This window comes from Anas platyrhynchos, chromosome 7, assembly GCF_047663525.1.
Source record: "Anas platyrhynchos isolate ZD024472 breed Pekin duck chromosome 7, IASCAAS_PekinDuck_T2T, whole genome shotgun sequence".
Lineage (NCBI taxonomy): Eukaryota > Metazoa > Chordata > Aves > Anseriformes > Anatidae > Anas > Anas platyrhynchos.
In genome coordinates this window covers 24,746,096-24,763,296 of record NC_092593.1, presented here as the reverse complement: position 1 = coordinate 24,763,296, position 17,201 = coordinate 24,746,096, and the positions used below count along the sequence as shown (strand labels likewise).

At 40.3% G+C, this 17,201-nt stretch overlaps 1 protein-coding gene across 4 annotated transcripts in view; it reads left to right on the top strand.

The window, feature by feature from the left end:
• The first annotated feature begins 371 nt into the window (after positions 1-371).
• The window catches only part of ZNF385B (zinc finger protein 385B), a 169,584-nt gene continuing 152,754 nt past the window's right edge, over positions 372-17,201 (top strand). Inside the window, exon 1 of one of the 4 annotated variants that reach the window (XM_027461300.3) lies at positions 372-528. Coding sequence is in view for 1 of the 4 variants with exons in the window: in XM_005013575.6 (XP_005013632.2) it covers positions 1,537-1,564 (28 nt within the window). In the remaining 3 variants the exon portion in view is untranslated. Of the gene's footprint in view, positions 529-676; positions 794-815; positions 999-1,521; positions 1,565-17,201 lie in introns of those variants that run through there. The other 3 variants (XM_072041030.1, XM_072041031.1, XM_005013575.6) reach the window with 3 other exon arrangements.

Sequence of the window (17,201 nt, the reverse complement as noted above, 5' to 3'; positions counted from 1 at the left end):
TACTTGCAAAAGGGGTGCTTTCTAAGGTAATTTAAGACACGGCTTTGCACGGTTTATGAACCACAAGTTACTGCTCACGTTAGCCGCTTTGCACAGCCCACAGGTGGGCTTCCGGCTCCTAAGATCTGTCAGAATTTAGGAAGCAAACGCACAGCCCTGACGGGCAGGAGCCGGAGGGCGGCAGGAGGAGCGGGCGGCACGGTGTTTCCGCGGGTTTTATGGACAGCTGGTGCTGCCGGGGCACAGCCGTGGGCCCTTCCGACAGGAGAAGCCCCGACTCGGGGCGCTTCGCCCCTCAGCAGAGCCGCGGGGCCGGGTCTCCTCCCTCAGCGCCGCCGCGGGCCGTGGCCAGCCCTTCCCCTCACCGCACCTGAGCCCGCTGAGGCGGGGCGGCGGGGCCGGGCCGGACGCATGCGCTGGGGCGGCGGCAGCGGGCGAGCCGCCGGGGTCCGGCGGAGTTGGGACGAGCTCGGCTCAGCCCGGGCGGAGCGGGGCTGCCCCGCCGCATCCCTCTCGTCGGCGGCGGAGGTAAGGGCCGGGCGCGGCGGGGCAGGGACCTTGCTCAATGTCACCGCTGGGGCTGGGGCTGGGGCGGGCGGAGCCGCAGGTGAGGGGCGGCGGCTGCGGCTCCCCGCAGCCCCAAATCCGCCGCTAGCAAATGCCGGGCGCGCCGCGAAACGGGTCGGGGTGTGAGCGGGGCGAGTATTTTCGCCTTTGGGACCGGGGCGTTTCTTTAGCGAAGGCGGAATCAGCCCGCAGCCAGGAGTCACCCTGGATGAGCTCGCTGCCCGCGGTCAGTTTCCAGGTGTCTTCTCCGCAAGCCCCTGCGGGGTGGCGGCGTGCTTGCAGCGCGAAGTCCGGGGTCCTGCGCGCTCCGTCCCGCGGCACGGACGGGAGGGGGGCGCGGGGCTGTGCCCGGAGTAGGGTCGCTGTGAACGGTCCTGTGCTGCGTGCTGGCCCCGAAAGAAGCGAGGGAGCTCTGCTGGCGGGGTTTAAGGGTAGGTCTTTGCAGCTGAGCTAGAGAAGGAAAGTGTAAATAGGAAAGTTTGGATGCTAGGAAAGTCTGGTGCTTCTAAAGCTGGGAGCACTCGTAACTTTAAATCTTCAAAGCAAAAGTTTAGCTGCAGCAAACCACTGAATGTACAGGGAGAAGATAGCAAATAGTTTTGTTTCCATCCTCTTTGCTGCTATGTCAGCGATGTCTTTCACAGAGTATAAAAACGAGGTGCAAAACAAGCCCTCTGCTACTGTCAGGAGCCCGCACGTTTTCATGCCCAAATGAAAAGTAGCTGGACGCGGTGCAGCATCCTCGCAGCAGGCAGGTGGGACGTGTCGCTGGGTTGCTGCTTAAGGCCCACGCTGGGTGCTGTGGCCAGAGCCCGTAGGGAGCGCGGGCAGCTGAGGACAGGCAGGGCGTGCTCGTCGCTGCTCTCAGGGCAGCAGCCCTGCTGGCCTTCCCTTCCCAAACGGGGGCAGCTGAGGAGGAGAACGAGCTGCCTCTCTGTGCAGTTCGGAGCTAGCACTAGGCTGGTGTGAATGGGTTATGCAGCTTCTCCTTTCCCAAGTAAGTCATTTTGCTGCTCTTTCCGGCTCACCGGGTCAGTAGACTGCTTAGATAGAGGAGCGAGGGGATGTGTTTTTTTCCTCTTCTGCTTTTTGGATGCTAGAGTGTCCTTCCATGAACACAGACTTGTTCCTAACCCTTCTGGTGTTCAGTTTCTTTGAATGGCTTTTCTGTATCTTACACCTTCTCCAGTGAGTGGGGTTTGGTGTGATTCTTTTCAGGCAGGCAGAAGTGAAATTGGGAATTGTGAAATTGGCGATGCTAACGTTTTCTTTCTGTTGTTTTGTTAAATAATCCATAAAGTGGTAAGGAATCAGAAAAGAAACAATCTTCTTACATATCTTCATTAAGCTATCTAGGTCCTCTGCTTTTTTTTTTTTTTTTTCCCCTCCCCCGATGAATAATATAATGGATGCGCAGTCAAACTTTAAAGTATTACCAAAAACCAGACAGTGTCAAGAGACTTTGTCATCCTGCCTACTTACGCCATGGCGGGAGCTGTCCCTTGCCGCTCTGTTCTGTCTGCACTGGGCTTTGCGCTGGTGGCAATGGCTATGATCGCTCCAATGGGAGCCTCTCCTGAGCAACTGCTCTTAGCTGTTCCTATCATTTTCCTCTCTTGGATTTCTTCAGTGAAGTTTTAATTGAGAGGATGTCTTCCTACTTGACTACATTTGCTAAGGGATAAGATGGTATAAAAGCAGGAAAAAGCCTAGTGGAAGATAATCTTCTGGGGGAGTGTAGGTTTCTTAGCTAATTAGCTTGGAAGTCCTTAGTTTTCGAACAGCAGTGAGGATTGCTGCATAAAACATAACAGATGCTTAAGCGTCACTGCAGTCTTTGCTCTTCAGGTTATCACAAGGGACTGTGGCTTGAGAATATTTGCTCAAAGAGGTTGAGAATCTATGAAATGAGACATTAGTGTTATTTTAAAAATGAACATATGGAACAGCTGTGGTAGCCTTGAATTCTGAAACATCTGACAGGCTGTGCTGGGATGTAACAGAGACAAAAGTTAAGTGCAAGGTTGGCTCTAGTGTGCTGAAATACATTGCAAAACTTAAGTCATTTGTAGTTAATACAAAGAAGAGATGACTTTGCAATCTGAATAGCTTGCGTTCTGAAATCCTGTTGTCACTTTTGTTACATGGTTTAAACCTGATAACTTTCCTTGAATATGAACTTGTAGCAGATAAATAGTTCTGTAACTTTTGTATTTGCTTTAGAAAGTCAGTACTTAACGTCTGTCATCCATCATGATACAAATGGGAATATCTTATCAGATGTGAGCCTATATTGCCTCTGATGCAATGAAGGCAGAGGCAGATGCTAAGTGCTACCATATTACAGCTACTGAAAGGGGAATTTGTACAGTGAGCTGAAAGAATTGCAGGAACTTCACTCTCCTGTGTGATTGCAACGTCCCACTAGCTGGTTGGTGGATTTTCACCAGAAGCTCTGCTTGCCTAGCTTTACAGAAGCAATTTGGGTATTAGTTGAAGGGCTGTTTTCTTTCTTTATTTTCTTTGCAAGTGTAAAATGCCCTGAGTCTCCTCAGAGGTGAAATTTATCTTTGTACTGCAGCTCCAGAGACTATGCTTAATCTTCCTATGGGAAGTTTGTTTTTGTATTTACTTAACACATGAAAATGTTTTTAAATAAAAATCTTTGGAGAAAGGAAAAAACAAACAAACATCTAGAACACCTTGAAAAACTGTATTGTCTTTTTTTTTTAATGTAATGTACAGAGCAAACTAGGAAATTATGGCAAAATCACATCTCACAGTGCAGTCATTTGACTGCATTCCACATTGTTGGAGAAAGAACGCCAGCTACTGTTTTGCAGCACGAATACTGTTGCACACAGTGGAAGTCAGTGTTATTAAGTAAACAGTGCTTAATTCTTGGCATCAACAGTAAGTTTATGAACTATGGGATAACACAACACTTAGTGTTTTGTTTCAGTATAATGTGTTGTTTTTTAACGACAGGACATTGGGGGGGGGGGATGCCCTTCCCTCTCCCAAACCACCACTCCCTCCCCCCCCCCCAAAAACAAACAAACAAACAAAAAAAAAAAAAAACACTTTTTTTAATGCCCTGCAACATGTCATATTTCTTGATGCTGACATATTGGCAAGAGTGATGAATCATGCCCATTAACTTCCACAACTTTATTGTTCCTTTTCTAGATACATTCTCTCAGATTGTCTGCAATAATTCTTTTCAGTATCTCTGTCTAGTGAAATGTAGCCTCTTAACACGTATGTTGTACATTCTGCATGCAACTGTGATTTTTCTTGTGTATGAGTTAAAGCTGACGTTGCTTTGTATAAACATATTAATTGACATGTTAAAAATTCATTAGAGAACCTGAGCTGCCAAGGCTTGTAAATATAGAAGACTTGTAAACTAATCTAACTATATCAGTGCAGTTCCAATCCTTCACTTATCAATATTGGCACCTTCCTGTTTTGCTGCTGTTGGACTGCCAGGCAAGATCTTGGAAGGACAGGTGATGCTAATGCACATCTAGTTAAACTGCACTGTTTACTTTATTGATGATTATTTGGGTATGAGTAAGGTAAGCTGTTATGGAAGCATTGATAATTGCTTAATTCCTCAGTCAAATCACCCTATAATGCTTTCTTTATTGGCAACAACATTTTTTGGTGTTAAATGTTTATAATATGGGAATGTAAGGGGAGGAGGTTAGCAAAAATATATTTCTTTTTTGCCTTTGCTTGTACTAATGCTAGACACACAAAGTCCTTTTCACCTTATGTTACAACCTGAAGTCTTCTCATTTAAGCTACATTTTGTAGGTTTTAAAATGTTGCAGTTCTATCTTGAGCAGGGAGTAAACAGGTTTCAATTTTCAAACAAGTGCAATGTGTGTTCAGTGATGAAATGCAGGATCTGCATTTACCCATCTTGGTTCATTTTTCTCAAGACCTTCTTCCAGGTTATTTTACCTCATGACAGGATGATAGGTTGTGTTTTGGTAAAATTCTCTAGTTCTAGAATACACTGGAGAGTGTTTCATTACTCTTGGCTTTCTATTGGAGAACTGTTTGGTGCAGAGATGCCAGTGCTGAAAATGGGGGGGCTTGAGGCATATCTGCAACCAAGTCATTCATTCTGCATGTGAAGCAGTGTGACTGCATCTCCTACAGCTGGGTGAATTGTACTCACAGAGACATCTCACAGTTTCCTCTTGCAAATAAACCACAAATCCCAAAGCCAGCCCACTCTGTGATAATACGACGATGACATTCACCCCATCACTTGCAGCTGTGTGGCAGGGAAGGTGATCTTGATAAGGCTAAGGTAATCCTTGAGTGTAAAGGAAGGCAACATAACTGCTTAGGGCAGGTACCAAGGAACAATTCTCTATCTGATAGAAATGACAGGGGAAGGTCAGGAAAGCAAGGTAAAATTATGTAAAGCTTGAATTATAATATAACATTAAATCTTTTTTTTCTTTTTTTTTTTTAAGGTACCGTGGTATTTTTTCTTATTTGTGTGGTTTTTGGTGTGGCATGGCAGCCAAAATGCTGCCGGTGTAGAACCAGTCTTGTAATACTGAGTGCTTTATAGTTGTTTTACTTAATGGTGGCTGGTGGTGTGCTTATTCCCAGCAGAGGATGCCACCTACTGAATCTTTAACACTGCTCACCATTACCAAACTTGTATGATCGCGTGAGTTTATAGCATGTGTGATTATGGCTGTAGGCCACGTTGTTCTTTGTGTATGTACTTGCACAGGTACTGGGAAGTTCAGTGTATGGTCAGAGACTTTGCTTAACAGTTCATGGTGTTGAGTTTTAATTTCACACTTCTCAGTACATCCTATTTGAATACTGTAGGCTATCAGGTCTCTTTAGTCTTATAATCTGATACGATTTCAAACATTAATTAGTTCAAGGACAAATGATGTGACAGACAGCATTACCATGGTATGCTTCAAAATGGGAAAAAAGAAAAATACTATAATGCGATTTTTATGTAACTTGGCTTACTTTTTTGCAGTGTTCATTTGTTTCTACCACAATTATGAGCTTTGAAAATGAGCTTGTTTTCCAAAGTCAGGGGAAAAACAATAATTTTGAGCATAGAGACTCATTACCAGGACTTATTACAGAGAAGATGAGTTTGAGGAGGATATTAAGTAAACACTCTTAAAGTGCCTGTACTCTGCCCTGGTCAGCAAGACTTCCAAGGAATGTATAGGATCCTCCTAATGGGCTTTTATAATGGAAATGCTAATATAAGACAGCAGAAGAATATAAGCCACCTAGTCTCCATCTTTGCATGACTGCATATGACAAAGAAAAAAATTGCTTAATTTTTCTTCCTTTGGCCACCTGCTAATAATTGGATGGTGAATCTTTGACTTGAAATTGCAGGTGCATGTGAGTGCCTAGATGCACTTCATTTTTCTTTTAAAATGAGATTATTTAATGGATGTTACTAAGTAAGAAAATCCCTTATAAATCAATGTCAAAGCTTTATGTAAGAAGATACTACCTCTGTCCATTACTGCAGTCTTTTCAGCAGTGCTAGTGCACTGTGTGCCAGAACTTCATGCTGGGTAGACTGGGGGGGTTTCTGCATCGTCAGAACCATGTCTGATGCTTCACCCACTCCCTTGCTAATCAGTGAAATGAGCATACCTGTATTTTAGACATAAAACATCATTAACAGAATTTAGAAGTTGCTAAGTTAGCTATTTGAAAATAAGGAAATACCAGAAATGTATGTACAACCTTAACTGAGCCTGTTGGTGCATATACTCAAGAATCATTTTTGCTTTTTTCTGTGGGGCTCTCACCAGGCTTTGTGAGCAGGATAGCTAATACTGGATTACTGACAAATGGCTGGGTCTCTTGGTGTGTGGTTTGTCAATCAAATGTCATTTTTGAAATGTGTTATTTTCACTGATGTAGTAGTAGTTGTGTGCTTTGCAAAGAGTAAAAATAAATAAATAATATTTGCAACACTTTGATGATGTAAATGGGTGGCCTTCCCCCTGTGTGGACAGGGAGTTTTGGCACAGAGAGGTCTTCAGGCAGCATTAGATGCTCTGTTGGAGAATTGTGGGAGCTGGTATGTCAACGCTTGGAGTGATGTAGTGCGTGTTCATGGCAGCACTTCTGTTGCCTTGCATTGAAGTGCAAACATAGAGCTCTTAGGAAGTTTGGCTTGTAGGAAAGGCATGCACAATTAGTGATGGTGGAAGGCTTGATTTAAATGACTTGCTTAGCATTGCTAGCAGCTCTGTGGTAGAGGCCAGGCTACAGACAGATTCTGCACTGCAGCGTTCAGGTGCCTTAACCTTGGGAGAATCTCTTCTCTTGTGATCCCCTGCTTCCACCACCACCAAAACGAGGCAGTTTACACCAAATGAGGCAGTTTTTTTTTTTTTTTTTTTTTTTTGTTGTTGTTGTTTTTGTTTGTTTTTGTTTTTTGGGGAGTAGCTGTTCTCATGACTTAAGTTGATTGTCTTGATTCATCTCTGGTCTGTAAGAGGAGGAAAGATGTGGTCTTGTAATTTAAAAAGCCTATTTGATGCTTTTTATTTTTATTTTTTATTTTTTTTTTGAGCAAATTACACAATCCCTAAATTCAGTCCTAAGGATTCTTGGTAAGTCTTGCATTGTTCAGTGCATTTCAAATGGTTGAGAGTGTAGCTTCTGGATGTTTTGGAATGACTGAAGCAATGGAGAAATCAACTTCATGCTACTGTATGGAGAAGCATTAAAGGCTAGGCTTGACATGCTTTGTCTGATTGCTGGTATTTTCTCCTATTTCATTAGATCCCAGCATGGAAAACTTCAGCATGTTCTTTTAGACAAAATGTTTTTTTCAGAAGTAGCAGAATCTTATTAGAGATAAAAAGTTTGGGGCAGTCAAAGTGAGATGATGACATTCCCAGTCCCATAGGTAATACAGAAGAACATGGAATGCTTTAACAATAGAGGTAGTGACATTTGGTGGTGTTGTCTTATTTTATATTGCATTAAACTGCTCAAAGTTAATGTTTTCTGCAAACAAATAACTTTTTTTTTAGATAGAAATTGCTCTTCTCATAGAAGTATTTGAGCCTGCTGTAATTTTACTGATCTAGTTTGAGCAAGTCTAATACCACTGTACATGGAGCCTATTCACAGCAGGCAGGTGGCAGATGCTCTTGAGCAGAGATGTTCTTGAAAGGCTAGACAACAGCCGCCCACACTAGCATTTTCTTTCCCTTTCAACCAGATTTGAGAAAACATTTCAAGTCAAATTCTGCTGTCTCTCCTCAGTGTGTAGGTTAGTCTACTAGTCAAGAGTAGTACAAAAATAGCTTAAGAAACCAGAAAAATAAAGCTTTTTGAACTTTGGCAAACATTAAAGAAAGTTGCACTGATCAGTAATAAATGTTGACAGAATTAATGTCATAATTTGATTATATATTTAACTTCATAGTTTGGTTATATTTTCAACACTATTGTAATGCTGTGTGTTAACTCTGTAAATGTGATGAGTGCCACTTGTCCCCTCATAATTACAGTTTATTGTGTTGCACATAGGATGGGGAAGAAGAGTGAGACAAAACAGGAATGCTGTAACTATTGTTTTTAACTCTTTAAGTGAGTTCACATCAGCCAGTATTTGTTCATATAACCTAGTGGTGGTTTGTTGCAGTTTAAAAGCCTGAAAAGCCTCTGCCCTTGGAGGAACACTGTGGATCTTTATTATGTGTTGTCTGTAGCTCTCAAAAGCTTTTCATTTTTCTTCCCTAACTGTAAATTAGAATATTGATCAAGTTTCTGTATAGTAGTTTTTTAGAAAGGAATTGATTTTTTTTCCCCTCCATGTTTAAAATGGATATCTAGGTATGGATAGGGACAGGAAAACTTTGACCTTGTTCAGAGGAAAGCTTTATCCTAATCTGATTTAGAATTTTTTTGTTGTTTTGTTTTTTAAAAAAAGTCTAGCACAAAAACCTGCATGCTGGTCTTAAGCACTAGATGACATGACACAGAAGAAGTCTGTGGCCGAAAGGAACGTGTGGGGTTTGTAATCTCTGCATGCAGCACTGCGGCCGCTTCCTGCTCCATGTGCTGTACGCAGTTAATCAGAGGCTTATTTTACCATGTGGTTATGATAACTGTGGGAACTGTAATGAGGAATTTGGAGTCAACAGCTTGTTTCATGCTGAGCGTTGGGGGTCTTGGCAGATTTGCTTTCATGCACTACTACTGTATAAATATGCTTGTAATATTAATGTGGTTTTCTATGGAGTGGCTCCTGTCTTCGCAGAGTTTGAGATCATGTTTTGTGTGATGCTGCATCAAAGTTTTGCGTTTCTGATTATGTACGTTTGACTATATGTGTTGAATCCACTGGTGTTGTGTATTATTATGCTGCTGTCATTCTTATTCTTCCATCTTGACAGGTTGTGCAAACCCTCAAATTCTTTTCATGACAATGACTTATTGCAACAAATAGCATCTTCAACCTTTAAAGATATTTTAAAGTATATCTGGCATTGGACCAAAGGATTATTTTATGCTATTTAAGCTGATCACTTCAGCTTGCATTTCTGAATGGGCTAGTTTTCAAAAAAGGACAGTAACTTATTTTTAAGCAGTGTCACACTCTTGCCTCCAGGATGTTTGTTACTGGGATTTGTATTTCATGGTATTTCCAAAAAGCTTTCAGTGGAACTCAGTTCACTTACCAGAGTACTGTCAAACACATGCTAGAGCTATTAGGATAGTGTGAATCTGAGAAACTTCCTCGAGGATGCTTGGGATCCTGAAGACTTGAAGGTCACCCTTGGCCTGTAATCAATTGGAGCAGAAGGACAGAGTTGCTCCATTCTGCTGGGTGGGGAAGCTAGGGAGGGGAGCAGGGCATCTGTGAGATCCTTAGCTTCCATGAGGTCTTCCTGTTGGGGAATGTTGTCTTTGAGGAAACATCACACCTGCCAAGCCTTTTCTGGATGAACTTGTTGCAGTCAGGCATGGGGAATTAGGCCTGGGAAAAACAAGGTGAAGGCCTGTGACTGGGTGTTTTGTTCTACCTGTCAGGCACGGGAGTCGGGTCCCATGAGTTCTTGAAGACTGTGCAGCAGTCTCCAGGCTGTTGGGGTAGCCTAGACTCATGTTTCCTGGGGCAGAGGCAAGGCAGGATGGGTTGGGCTGGAGATGGGGCTGGATTTGCCCTCCTTTTGGCTCAGGCTGGGGTCAGAGTGGGCAGCAAGAAGAGGGGTGCCAACAGACATCAACAGCAGGAGATGCGAGAGGTGCTGGGGCAGGCACTAAGGAGCATGGGAGAGCAAGTGGTGGCTTGGCAGCCTGGTTCGGCCTGGGGGCACTGCTGCTGCAGCCTGTGCCCTCCTCGGTCCCTTTCCCTTCCATTCCTGGTCCTGGCCACCCTCCAAGCTTGCCTCTTTGTCATCCCACCACACAGCTTAATGCATTGGTCTGTGGCCTTTCCTTCAGTTGTTGTATTTCTTGACTTTTCTAATTTCCTCCCACCTGTGATGGCTTGTTGACCTTAGCATTTGGCCTAGTTGTGTATCTGATACATGTCACCCTTCCTCGTTGAAACCCATCTCTAAAAATTAGAAGAGTGGCCAGACAGTCACTAGGATATTAGGGTAAAATGCAAATATTCAGATGGATGCTGCCCCATATTTAATAAAAATGTCTGTGAGCCCCATTTCCAGTCATTTAAACCTGAAATAAAACTATTTCTGAAACATTTCTAATACATGGTTTTTATTCAGTCGAATAAAAGAATGGCCTTTATTTTTTAGTTGCAAATCCTGTGTACATATTCAGAGTGGAAAAATATTTGATCTTCCTTATTTTAAAGTATTTGATGGGAAAGCAAATTTATGAAAACAGATAAGATTGCTATATAAGCACTTGACTATGCCTTGCAGTTATGCATTATTGTGATTGATGAATATATTTATTTTGAAAACCTGTGAAATGAATTTTCTTGCATTTGATGATGATGAATTTCTTCAGTAGCTGCAATTATTATATCATTAAAGAGAAAATGGAGAAGGAATAAAAATAAAACATATATCCATACCTATATAAAAATCCCCTGAGGAAAATGCTTTCTGGTTTGGAGGATCATCCTCATGCTCTATTTTTATGTGACCCTGGTATAATGAGTTTCTTACCCACTAACAGAGGCTCTAGGTGCTACAGTAATATTATGCATACTTAAAAGCCCTCTTGGGTTGTTACTTTTTTCTTTCAGTTAACATGTCTCCAATAGATTTACCTCTAACCTTCAAAGAAAATGTTGTATCACGTACTTGTATTGACTTAGAAATCTGGTCTCAGGAAATAGACTGTTTTTCTGAAATAAACCATAGCTTGTAGGCAAAGGAATTCTGTAAATAGCCTGAAGTGTTCACAGTTAAGTTTAACTGCTAGATTTAGGTGCGTTTGATTAATGCTTTGCATTAGTACATGTATAGATTTCTTGGATTTTGAATTTCTCTTTTCAAAAGCAGAAGAGCTTGGTCTAACAGGAAAAAAAAAGACTGCATTCAAACACTGTTTTCAAGACTTACCACTACACGTGTGTGAGGCAGAGTTAAGTCTGTTATTAAAAAAGGAGCAAAAGGTTGACTTGGAGTTTCATGGTGCTTCCATGCTAGGAAATTAAATATTGATGTTTTTTATATAGTAGTGCCCATTTATTAGGGGGAGGGAAGGAAAAAAAAAAAAAACTATCTGCTTGAAATGTCTTGTAATATTTGATAATATTTTACAGAAAATATGGCCAATTTTAAAGCTCTCTGATGTGCAACACTGCAAAATTATATGCTTAGCTGATCCTTGAATTAGTTCTCATTCTGTCTCACATGATTTATAGCTCTCTGACTCCTATGTAAAAATGGTATATGACTTAATGAACTGGAAGACCAGGCTGGGTTCACACCTCCAATTGTTTAATGCCTTCCCTAGCTAGGTGACTAGTATGTTGGGGAGGAGGAGAAAGCAACTGTAAGCATTTTCTCATTTATTATGACAAGGATGTAAAAGTCCATGTCGCTGTGACTTACGGTTGTTTGCTTCCTTGTCACATATCCAATTCATTGGAGTGAGGAGGGAATGTGGCCCTTCCATAAAGCACAAAAATAGCCAATAGGAATAGAAACGAACATGTAGTCTTGCTTGCTCAAACTTAGTTTAATGTAGTTGTTACATGTATTCTCAATCTAGCTCTAACTTTTTCTTAATCTGAGAGAAATAATATTCTAGCATGACTTGTGATATTGTGACTGGAATAGTATTCTAGTATGGCTTGTATATTGTGAATTCCAGTAATAGGGTGGAATACCCTTAACAGACCAACAGCTTTTGTTAGCTGAGGGCTTTTGAGGAGTTTTTTTTTTCTTTTTTTTTTTTTTTTTTTCCCCTCCATTCGCCAGGTGGCTGCTTTGTCTACTTCAGTAACTTTTGTGACAAAAGAAGTTGTGTGCTCTGTTACCCTTATGCCAGAAGTTTCTCTAATTATGTTTCTATTAGTTTTGGAATATTTGCCTTTACAACATCTTTGTTATGGTGTTTCTGATGTTCTTAACTACAATTCTGTAAATTCAAATCAGTTAATTCTGGATTTTTTTTTATAGTTTTAATGGTTTTGGTAATTCTAAAAATGAATTACAGAATTTCAGAGGCTTTCCCAGCACTTGTGAATTTGTTACTTCACATGGGAAATCTCTAACAAGCTGTAATATTTGCTAGGCCTTTTCCAGAAGGCAGTTGCATGATATCTAATAGGGATCTTGTCCCAAGTAAAAGATATGTCAAAAGGGCCATTTCCAAAGTAGAATAAGGTATGCACCATTTGCAGAGTAATCCTGTAAGTACTCTTTGCTGAATGGCAAATTTCATGCTGCAGTCTGTCTCGTGCTCTACATTTTGCTGTACAAGATTTGCATCACTCCTTTCAAATGTGGATGGAGGTTTTTTAAAGGTTTACTTGTCAGGCTCACATCTTGGCAGTAAAATTTTGACAGTGGTGGTAATTCCTACTTCTCTGCATGTATTTGTTTACTCTTTGCTACAGGGTAGGCTGAAGTTACTGCTGAGAACCAATTTGCTTATGAGTGGGATATCAGAAGAAACTTGTCTTTCTCTTCTTAGTTTAGTCCATCAACTAGGAAACAGTATTTAGCTGAAATGAAATAAAAGTAACCTGTGTTGAGGTATTATAAGTAATCATGTTTAGATTTATGTAAGGTACTAGCTATGATGCTGTACACATCTTCCAGCATTTTAATTTTTTATTGGGAAATTTTTATCCAATTCTCAGGTACACTTATCCCTGCCTAATTTGGCAATCAATTATTTTAGAAAATGATTTTCTCTAGTAACCCATTTTTCTATGTTAAAAAAAAATAAAATAAAATGTTAGCGGTTGTGTGAATATGATAGGGTAACACTGATAATCTTTATATACTGAGGTGTTTGCATACTTGCTGTCCCCAGGAGGCTATTACTGAACTGTTGTATTTTTCTTACCAACTCTGGCATTTTTTGAGGTTACAGATACACTGATGTACCTGGTTCCAATCATGGAAAAGTATTTGCATCTGTGGGTTCCACCTTTTCTAGGAAGTTTGTCACATGTTCGTTGATCCACCTGCATGAGATCAGAGCCTAAGCGTATTACTGGCAAATATAATTGGATGTTAGACTCTCATTGTAGTGCAATTTATTTCAAGCGTCACTCAAGATTAACTGAAGAACACAAATGATAGGGGACATTTTAACTGCTGAATCCTCAGAAAAGTGTTCTGGAGAAGGAGGGCTTTTTAAATTGAGAGCTGGGGGCTGTGGGCAGCACATGTAATGTCTTTGCTCAGCAAGAAGTTCTAAAATATTTCTCATTGCTTAGTCTACTTTTAAAGAATAAATTTTTTTGTGTGTGTGAAATGACTTGATCAAAACGTAGTGCCTCAGTATCAGTATAATGATTATTTGCTGGTGATTTTGTAAATTTGAGTGTTCTTTTTTGCTGATAATTCTTCTTTGTCTGTAAAAGAAAGCTGGAACAAACATCTAAAATGCAAGGTCAGTACAATCAAATCAAACATTTTCCAATTTGAATGAAACACTCCATTAAAACTGCAGACACTGAATGTCATACTGGCAATGTTTAGGCTTGCAATGTTTTAGGAACCTTGGGATTAGTGTTTATCTGTCCCATAAAGGACACAAATCATTTAGATTAGAAGTAATCTGATTGTATTGAAGTACAAATTATAGCACAAAGGCCATTCAAGTGGGTTAAGTGACCAGGGTTGGTAAACACCATATGACTGCTGATTGGTTGGTGAAAGAGTATTAACTGAAAGATAATGATGGATTTTAATCCAAATCTCTAAAGCACAACAGCTGTACTTCCCAAATGAGTTCACTCTCTGACAGAGTTTTAGGACATTGATTTATTTGTTCCCAACTATTTTTCTTGCACAAGAATTAATTTGGAATATAATTCATTACTTCTATGTAGAATATAGTTCTTCCATATGGTTTTCTTTGATTAGATTTCTATCCTACTTTCAGTAAATGAGTTCACTATGATTTTTATGGGCATAGGAGAAATTGCTATGTTTTTCTTTCAGTGTTCTGCAGTAAATTGTTAGTATGAATTGGCTTAGGAAAGTCAGCTGATGATTACACAGTTCCAGGTTCTCTGTTAAGTCTTCCCTGCAGAATTTGTGCAAACCCTGAAATAAGCATGTTCATTAAAGGAATCACATGAATGACCGCAGAAGGAAAGTAATCTGGCTTTGTTGTTCTCTGGTCCATCTGTCTGTTTGGTTTGGGAAGGTCAACAACAGAAAGGATCAAATGGTCATAAATGACTGTTTACATTGCAAGTACTCAGACATAGGAAGAAGAGTTTAGGTCCTTTAAAATGATAGTTACATACCTAATTTTGTATCTAAAAAAATCTGCATGGTTAAACCATTTCTCTAGTGTTCAGGATTCATCCAGATAATCTAGATAACCTATGCCCTCAGGGCAGGAGCTGGCAGTATGCTACAGGTTGTTTTGAGAGTAAAAATGCAGTTGTTAGTACCTGAGCCTTTTGATGTAGTCTTAAATCCAGAAGCATGCTTAATGGTGTAGCAAGTTTAAGTAGGTATGGACCTTGTCCCTTGGATTTACAGTGTAATTCAAAATATAGTCTGGAAACCTTTAGCTGGTGCTTTTGCAGAACCATGAAGATATTGTTTGCTGCACATTTAAAGGAGACCTTGAACACCGCTGTTATAGCAGTCTGAAATGTCTTTAGAAAATCATGACAAAGAACTTATGAGTTACCTCTTCTTGGGTCTGGACCCTGTGAAGTCTCTTACTTCAGTTTATTCTCATATAAATGTAGAAGTCACTGCTTAGTGTTTGAAATGCAAGGTGGTTTTTTTTGTTGTTTTTGGTTTTGTTTTGTTTTTTATCTACTGAAAGTCTGGATAAAACAGGTTCCTAGTAAATGGTAACTAAACTGCAGATGCCATCTTCACAGATGAAACTATATGAGTATTATTTAAGGATTAGTTTGTGCATTAGGGTAACTTTTATGGGAAGGGTAGAGTGAGAGAATCTGACAAGGTGCCTGTATGTTGTTTATATATTATATATGCGCGTGCTTGTATATGCTTTGTCCAGCTGTAGCAATGTGCTGTAATGGTGTGTTGTGCTTGCTCAGGAGTTCTGCAAGAACTTTGTTTCTGTGTCAAGACAGGGTAGACTAATCTGCTATATTCTGTTTCTTGTGTTGACCAAGTTGAACATATGTTATGGCTTTTGACATCTTGACTGCGATTAATCTATAGGTGATTAGGTGTGTAAATTGTTTGGTCATTGGCATTTATAAAGCTGAGCAAACACAAAGGTGGACTTGAGCCTGCTGCCATTCTTCACACACTGATTATCTTTGAGAATTTTTGCAGTGTTAGGAATGTAAAATTGGGCAACAATTACACAATGGAAAACTTAATAGCATGCAAATGGTGTCTGTTCTGTGATTTTCTCCTGCAAATTTGTCATGGTCCAATGTGAACCTTGAATATTTTTAATGGCCAAGACCTCACGGTTGATCAGTGTCAGGATATAGTTGTACTGTATCTGAAGGCTCTGCTATAGTTTCTACAACTGTGTTGAGTTAGCTCTTAGCGTGCTTCTTTCTCCCTATTGCTTGGTGTCTTTTTCTTTGTTGTCATTGTTGTTTTACGTTTCCTTTGTTATTCTTGGGGAAGGGATTTTTCATATATCAAAGAGAGAGAGCAAGGTTTAGGGTACAGTCCCATTTCCTGAAAAGGACCTGTTGATCATCGCCAGCACAGCTAGCTAGAACTGTTGCTGGAGCCAATGACCCAGCTTAAAATTTTAACAGGATTGAGGAGACTTTGGCAATATCAGCCTAGTTCAAGAATGATCTCTGAATGACAGACCTTGTTGGTTAAAAGTATTGAGAAACCAAAACTGCCATCTCGCTTAACTTCTCAGTGTCAGTTTCGTTTCTTACTTTAAATTTGTGCGAAAGTCTTTAAAAGCAAATGGGAAAACAAACAACAACAACAACAAAAAGCTCAAAAGTTACTTCTGTAAAATTTAGAGTTATTTCTCATCTTTGCATTTGTGATGCTTGTTTGAAAATATTGAAGCAGGTTGTCAGGATGCCATTTAATGGCTGTGTAATTTCTGAAAAATAAATATGTTGACTAAATGGATTCACTTCTAGAGAAAACTGGCTACAAACCAGGATTTTCAGGGGAGGTATTTGGATTATTTTTTTTCCTCTGGAAGCTACATCTGCAATATCCTTTCCTTTGCAAGGATATTTTGTTGAGTCTTAGAACTCGAGTTGCTTTCCCATGTGGTTTCCTGTGAAAAATGGCAGTCTTTTTCTGCTGATGGTTGAATTGGACTTTGTTTGTGCATCTTAGCTAAAGGACTGATAAATATTTAAAACCAAAGTGTCATTTAATTGACAGTTTGGTTACTGATTGAATCAGCCATTTAGCATAAGCTGAATGAATTACAATAGCTGAGAACTCTCACTGATACTTGACAATTATTTAATTGCTACACCTAATGAATTGTGATTAAACAAATCAAAAGTTGATTTGTGTATTGTTTACAACTATGTTGGTAAATGAACTGATGATGCTTGAACTTCCTGCTTTTTAGGGATAAGGAAGCACTAATTTGGAATTGCAGTATTGATGAGCCCTTATCTGGAATTTAGGGAGCAGATGTGATTGCTGCTGTTAATGAGTTTAGGTGGGTGCAGAGAGTGATTCTGGTCAGGGAAAGTGAGATCGTATTTTTTTTATGGGGAGATTTCCTTAGCTTTAGAGTAAAGGCTAAGAGAATGGGGAGGTTGTGGTAACATGAGGGAAGAGGAAACACGTGCTTTTTTTTTTTTTTTTTTTTTAATAAAGTACATCAGAGAATATTATTTATTTTCCTGCACATAGCAGGGTAGGAGGAACCTTAAACCAGCAATCATTGCTGGCCCAGAACAAGCATCAGGGGATGACCCATGAAAACCTTGTATGACCAGACTGATCTGATTGTCAGAGCTTTGCCAATTTGGA